At 34.1% G+C, this 7,591-nt stretch overlaps 1 protein-coding gene across 1 annotated transcript; it reads left to right on the forward strand.

Moving 5' to 3' along the window:
* The first annotated feature begins 5,464 nt into the window (after positions 1-5,464).
* LOC109152159 (cytochrome P450 CYP82D47-like) lies at positions 5,465-7,189 on the forward strand. The gene is made up of 2 exons (XM_019299728.1): positions 5,465-6,434; positions 6,529-7,189. Exons 1-2 carry the CDS (start codon positions 5,499-5,501, stop codon positions 7,150-7,152), a joined length of 1,560 nt encoding a protein of 519 aa, XP_019155273.1. The 5' UTR covers positions 5,465-5,498; the 3' UTR covers positions 7,153-7,189.
* Positions 7,190-7,591: the final 402 nt, after the last annotated feature.

Consider the following 7,591-nt stretch of genomic DNA (forward strand, 5'->3'; position numbering starts at 1 on the left):
TATACGCCTCAGCCAAACCTGAATGAATAATTACAATAAAAATACTATTAATAATTACAAACAATAAAAGTAGAGCATAACCACGAGATTTCGCAAGTCATTTCAGGGCTTCAGGCATCACTACCTTGCAGGAATGCTTGAACTTCTTCACCATTTTCTCTAGCAGCTCATCACCCGCCAGCTTGTGCTGCTCAGTCCGTTCATACACACCCAATAAAGCCAGCTGCACCTTCTTCGAATCACAATACTGCAATGCTCTTTGAAACACTTTCATAACCGCTTCCTGAAGAGGATCATATTTCTAAGCACATACAGGAAAAGAAAAAAAAAATAGACTTAAAAGAAGAATCTAACAACATCGAACATTTTTGTTCCCAAATACCTGTGGAGGATTTCCATATTCGACTTCCAAATTAAAATAAACAACCCAACCATTTAGCTTTTCAGACTCTTCTCCAATGTTTATTGTACTCAAAGCCTTTCAGGGAAAAATAAAAAGGATAAGTGTAAATTTAGTCATTAAACCAAAGGAAAACAACCAATAATAAACATATATATCACCCCAACTCAAGTGCAAACCATTTGTATAAACCACAAACACAACGTAACTTAAATGTCAAAAGTAAAATTCAATCTAGAACATATTCATCATCCACATTTTTATAGCATATATATAATCCTCATCTTTTTTTATAGCAAAATGCATGTATCAATACAAGTAGAAAGTCATACATACTATTTTCTGGATTCTCTATCATAGATAGCCTGCCTGAATGCCTGATAGATTTTCCTGAAGAAGCTATTTTCCCCAATTCGAAGTGAAGGCCAATGCCCTAATTATTTCGAATCAGATCCGGAGCTTTGTTCTTTTATACCTCCCTAATTATATGAAAAATAACTAAAAACTATAGATTATAAAATAAAGAACCCTAACAATAGATTAAGAAATACAGAACCCTAATCATTACGTCGTCGATCGAGGAGAAGAGCAAAGGAGGAGAAGACGTTGTCGATCGAGGAGAAGAGCTAAGGAGGAGAAGGCGTTGTCGATCGAGGAGAAGAGCTAAGGAGGAGAAGACGTTGTTGATCGAGGAGAAGAACTAAGGAGGAGAAGGCGTCGTCAATCGGTAGAAGAGCAAGGGAGGAGAAGGTGTCGCCGTTCAAGGAAAAGAGTTGGGTAGGAGAAGGTTTAAATCTGCGTGGTCAATTGAGAGGTTTAGATCGCAGATGCTAAGAGAATCGAGGGCTTCATCAGCGTAAATGATCTAGGGCAGCTGTGCAAAAGAGCTAATAAATTATAAATGTATTTTGGGCCTGTTTGCGTTTTCGAAAAAAAAAAAAAAAAAGACTTCCGACCACCGTATTTGGTGGTCGGCAAATGAGATCAGTTTTAAAAATTGGCAAAAATTTTCCGGGAAATACCGACCACTTCGTAAAAGTGGTCGGAACTTTCGACGAATCTCCGACTGCAGTAACTCTTTGACGAAAAAACGAAAAAAAGCCAGTTTTTGTGACCAATTTTTCGAGTGGTCAGAAAAGAGGTCGGAAAAACGAAAATTTCCAGCAGTGTGCTAGGTCCGACTGGCTGCTAGTAGCGCCGACTGGGTATTCATCTATCCATTATATAGAGTTTAGCTAATGCTTAGAGTTAGACACCCACACAAAACTTTGGACCCAAATCAAGTACTACTCTATTGTTATCTAAATTTAATTTTGTCTTCATTTGTGTTATTGTACAATTTTGTTTTCCAGGCTTAGCTACCACGGATACAACTACAATAACATTAACATGGACACTCTCGTTAATATTGAACAATTATGGAGTGCTAGAGAAGATCCGAGCTGAGCTAGACATCAATGTTGGGAGGGAAAGGCATGTGAACCAATCTGACAAACAACTTGACTTATCTTCAAACAGTTGTGAAATAAATTTTGCGCTTATATCCTCCTAGTCCCCTTTTACTGCCCCGTGAATCTATAGACGATTGCATGATCAATGGCTACAACATCCAAAAGTGTACACGCATATTGGTGAATGTTTCTAAGATTCATCGAGGTCCAGATTTTTGGCCGAATCCTAATGTGTTTAGGCCAGAGAGATTCTTGAGTGAACACAAAGAGATTGATGTTAAGGGCAATCATTTCAAGCTAATTCCATTTGGTAGCAGAAGGAGAATGTGCCCAGAAATTTCTTTAGGACTACAAGTTGTGGAGTTAACATTGGCTAGCCTTATTCATAGCTTTGACTTAAAAAGGATTTCAGATGAACCTATTGACATGACGGAGAAGATAGGGCTAACGAATATGAAGGCAACTCCACTCTATACTCTCTTTACACCATGCCTCCCTGCACGTCTCTACAATTGAGTTGCTTAATTGTGGAAACCTAAGTACTTTATTCCCTTTATGTAAGCACAAATTTGGTTTCCTTTGAAAATATAGAATGACATTGGGGCCAATCTAATGCCATTGCTAAGGTAAGGAATAATGGTGTTGTCCATCATGAATCGTTAAGAAATGGAGTAATATATAATCCTTAGGGGGGCGTTTGGTTTACGGAATCTTGGATTACCCCAAGTAATAGCTAGGATTACCTCCAGGAATGTGAGATTTTGGGAATGTAAGATTACCTTATGTGTTTGGTTTGTATTGTGGAATATAATGTTACTTTGTTTGGTTAAGTGTTATATTTTAGGTTATATGAATGAATTTACTATAATGTCCTCAATAATATATATTATTTATTTATAAGTGTGTGTATTTATTTATTTATATCTATGAATATATATCATCAATGTTTAAATATTAAAAAATTAAATATATAAATATACACACATGTATATTTAATTATATAAACATATACTTATTATTATTATTATTATTATTATTATTATTATTATTATTATATAAAGATAAATTAACAAGGACAAAGTTGGAATAATCTAATGTAATCTAAGACTACCTAAGAAAATGAGAGTAATCACATTACCTTGAAGCATTACCTCTACATCAGCTTTTAGGTAATATAACATTACCAGGTAATCTCATAATTTGAACCAAAGAAGATAATATAACATTACCAGGCTCAAATTACCTAGGTAATCTAAGGGGGGTGTATTCAATCACGACTTTTGTAGAGTTTTTAAAGACTTTTAAAATGATAGATTTTAATAAACTTTGATTGACTTTCATAGAGTCGTTCAAAACTTTTTAAAACTTTATAAGACTCTATAAAAGTCTATATAAAAAACATTCATAGAATTTTATCAACTTTTTATTTTAAAAAGTCTACAAAAGTTATTGAAATTCTAAATTGAATACATCATTACAAACTTTAAATAATTTTGATTCTTATCACTTATAATTTTCTTACAAAAAATTTATAATATATCATAAAATTCTTCTTATTATATAGTTCTTCACTCACAACAACATTCTCAACATTATTATTTTTATACATAGTATGCTGAGACTTATATGCTAATTACTTATATATATTATTAATAAACATCAACAAAAAAAACTATTTCATTAGAAATTCATAACAATATTGAACAATAAAATTTATAATAAAAGAATTGATCAAATAAAATATTTAAAAATATAATTACAAGTTCCATAAAATAAAAAAATTAAAATCTAATATTAATAATATATATATAAATTATACTTCATATATTGCTAGGTGTCACGCAAAGAACTATTATTTGCAATAGCAATTTGAGACTGCGAACAACAATAAGGTGTTACTGTTTGCAATCTCAAATTGTTGTTGCGAACAGTAATTCGCTATTCGTAGTAACCTGTTGTTTAATATATATATATATATATATATATATATATATATATATATATATATATATATATATATTACGAATACAAACATAACAAAAAATCAAAATAAAAATATATAGTATTTATATGAATATTATGAAACATATAATAAAATTTGACGATTAAAAATTTACTTTGTTCATTTTATTTAGGGAGAATTAGAGAAAGTTAGGGATGAAAAATTCATAGAAAAATAAAAATCAATATAAACAAGTAATAATGAAGTAAAAATAATATTATTTTGAATTTTTAGAGAAAGATTGTAAAGATCTGGAGAAAGAGAAAAAATGGTAGAGTTTAGGTATGAGGAAAATATAGGATAATGAAGAAAAAAATAATTTTATTAAATTTAGATAGGTTTATAAAATTTAAATAGGGAGAAAAATAGAGTTTAAATAGAGAGAGAAAACATTCAAAGTTGTTAGAAAGAAAATTTTGAAATATTGGGGTTGATGGTTGGATTTCAACTATGTATATTTGACAAGGAAAAGTCTACAAAAGTCCTAAAATTAAAAAGTCTACAAAAGTTCATAACTTTTTGAATACCACATGACTTTTAAAGACTCTTTAAAAGTCTTAATCGAATACCACACGACTTTTAAAGACTCTTTAAAAATCTTGATTGAATACCGCCTAACTTTTAAAAACTCTCTAAAAGTTTAAATTGAATACCTCTAAACTTTTAAAGTTCATAAAATCTTGATTGAATACACCCCCTAAAATTACCTGAACCAAACGCCCAAAACTTATGAGCTACTATATAGTTGGAGGTTAATCTCTAGATTAATGCATTTATATCCCCTTTTCTTCTCTAGATTAATGCATTTATATCCCCATTTCTTCTCTAGATTAATGCATTAATCTGCTTCTTCTGTTTGCAGCTTTTACTTTCAATATGTTTTTACATATATATTATAGGAGTTAATTCCACCAGAGTTCTTTTGTCTTTTGTGACAATTTCAAATTTAATTTCAAACTTTGTCATTTAACACCTTAGACTATTATTTTTTGGACACTTTTAATCATTCTCATATGACTTTTCTTATTTTTAGTAAGGACATTTTTCTCTTTTCATATTTTTCTTTTGTTATTTTTCCGATTTCAACAGGTTTAATTGGTTTAAAACTTTAGGTAACTTCTCATTTTTAGTAACCATATTTTTCAACTGATTTTTTTTAGTAAAGTCTACTAATTAAACCGGTTGAAACCGGAAAAATAACAAAAGGAAAATATGAAGAGACAAAAATGCTTTTACTAAAAATAAAAAAAGTCATGGACTAAAAGTTTTCAAAAAATAATAGTATGGGATGTTAAAGGGCAAAAACGATAATCTGGAACTAAATTCGCAATAACACTAAAAACAATGGAACTCTGGTAGAATTAACTCTGTTAATATTCTCTTTGAAAGAGAGATTTTTTTTTCTTTTTTGTTTTTTTTTTTTGGGTTAAAATCCCTGGCAAGATTTTTAGCCAACGTGATGTTCACATTCCAGGAAGCAGGGTGCGTGCCTGGTGGCATTAAAAATGGAGGTCAAAAGCTGGAGGACTTAAGAACATGAGCACACTGACATCTTCGAAGTTTCTTATTTTCCTTTACATATAATATATTTGTATGCAATAATCTATAAATTAGGCAATGACAAAATCAAACTTCAATTCCAACCATGGATTTCACTATGCCAGCCATTGTAGCAGCTTTAGCTACCATTTCTCTACTACTCCCCTTTATCTACAACCTCTTATTTGACAGAGGGTCCAACCAAGAACCACCCCAAGCCGGCGGTGCATGGCCAATAATCGGTCATCTCCACCAACTCGCGGCACCTCAACCGACCTATAAAATCTTGGCCGACATGGCGGACAAATACGGGCCTATATTCCGATTAAGGCTCGGCGTGCATCAATTCGTGGTGGTGAGCGACTCGCGAATCGCCAAACAATGCTTTACCACCAACGACAGAGCGCTGGCTGGGCGGCCCAAGGCCATAGCTTCGGAGATCATGGGATACAACCACGCCATGTTTGGGCTGGTTCCGTACGGTCAGTACTGGCGCTATGTCCGCAAGATTGTCATGCTCGAGCTGCTGTCCAACCGCCGTTTGGAGGTGCTCGGGCGGGTTTTGGAATCCGGAATAAGATCATTTACCCAAGACATCCATCGAACCTGGCTGAGGGACAAGAATGAATCCGAGGATGTAAAGCTGGACATGAAGGAGTGGTTTGGGAAACTAATCATGGACATCATGATGCAGATGCTTTTCGGGCAGCGGCCCGAGGAAGAAAGGAGATGGACCGTGGTGACGGTGAAGAGATTCTATGATTTGCTAGGGGCGTCTGCTCTTGGTGATTTTGTGCCATGGCTAAGATGGTTGGACATAGGAGGACATGAGAAGGCCATGAAGGAGACTGCCAAAGAGATGGACACCATAATGGAATGTTGGCTACAAGAACATAAAAGGAAAAGAAATACAAAATCTGAAGAAGATGAGGAAGAAGACTTCATGGATGGATTGCTCTCCAGTTTTCATGGCGCTGATGGGGATGATAAAAATATTCCTAAAGATTTTGACGCTGACACAATTGTCAAAGCCACTTGCACGGTATGCATTGCATGTGACTATTTTGTTCTCTGATCTATAGTAACCAAATATTTATCTAAGTTGTATTTGGCATTCATGGTATTTTTTATGACAGAGTGTATTATTAGCTGCGATGGATACGACTACGATAACCTTAACATGGGCACTCTCTTTAGTATTGAACAATTATAGTGTGTTGGAGAAGATCAGAGCGGAGCTAGATAATCATGTTGGAATGGAGAGGCATGTCAACCCATCCGACCTCAGCAACTTCACTTATCTTCAAGCAGTTGTGAAAGAAACCTTACGTTTATATCCTGCTGGTCCTCTTTTAGTGCCACATGAATCTATAGATGATTGCATGGTCAATGGCTACACCATTCTAAAAGGTACACGCTTATTGGTGAATGTTGCTAAGATTCATCGAGATTCGAATTTTTGGTCAGATCCCAACGTGTTTCGACCAGAAAGATTCTTAAATGAACACAAAGAGATTGATGTTCGGGGTAATCATTTTGAGTTAATTCCATTTGGCAGCGGTAGAAGAATGTGTCCAGGGATTTCTTTAGCACTACAAATTGTGGAGTTGACCTTGGCTAGTCTTATTCATAGCTTTAATTTGAAAAGGATTTCAAATGAGCCTATCGACATGACTGAAAGCTTCCGGCTGACGATTATGAAAAAAACTCCACTATATGCTCTCTTTACCCCATGTTTATCTTCACATCTGTACTGTTGAGTTGTTTTATTGTAGAATTGTAAATTTTTTTCCTTTATCCGTGATTGGGATCGGATCAAATTCTCCCAATTCTCAAATACGTACTCATTAATTAAGATAAAAAATAGGGAGAATCGCACTTTTGGTCCCTCAATTGTTCCTAGATTTGCAATGTAGTCTCTCATTGTCAATTTTGTAAAATTAGTCCCTCAAATATTTAAACCGTAGTCAATTTGACCCTTCGGTCAAATTTCTCTCAAACCAGGGTTAATACCATGGATAGTTTGATAATTTCACAATGTCCTTAGTTACCCCATTCTCCAACCACGCCATTTACCCCTAATTCATTTCTGCCCTAGCTTTCATCTGGGATTAAATTTGTTTACCCCCAAATCCTTGATCCTATTGCTGCGAAGAGGAGCCGGTGATGTTGAAGACCTGGAAGGCGGAGGCCATTTTC

This window comes from Ipomoea nil, unplaced genomic scaffold (assembly GCF_001879475.1).
Source record: "Ipomoea nil cultivar Tokyo-kokei standard unplaced genomic scaffold, Asagao_1.1 scaffold2387, whole genome shotgun sequence".
Classification (NCBI taxonomy): Eukaryota; Viridiplantae; Streptophyta; class Magnoliopsida; order Solanales; family Convolvulaceae; genus Ipomoea; species Ipomoea nil.

What these genes read in the sequence shown, in the direction of transcription:
- LOC109152159 (XM_019299728.1), top strand. Translation starts at nt 5,499, where the DNA reads ATGGATTTCACTATGCCAGCCATTGTAGCAGCTTTAGCTACCATTTCT. An exon ending in TTGTCAAAGCCACTTGCACG is followed by an intron (nt 6,435 to 6,528) that starts GTATGCATTGCA and finishes TTTTTATGACAG; the next exon opens with AGTGTATTATTAGCTGCGAT.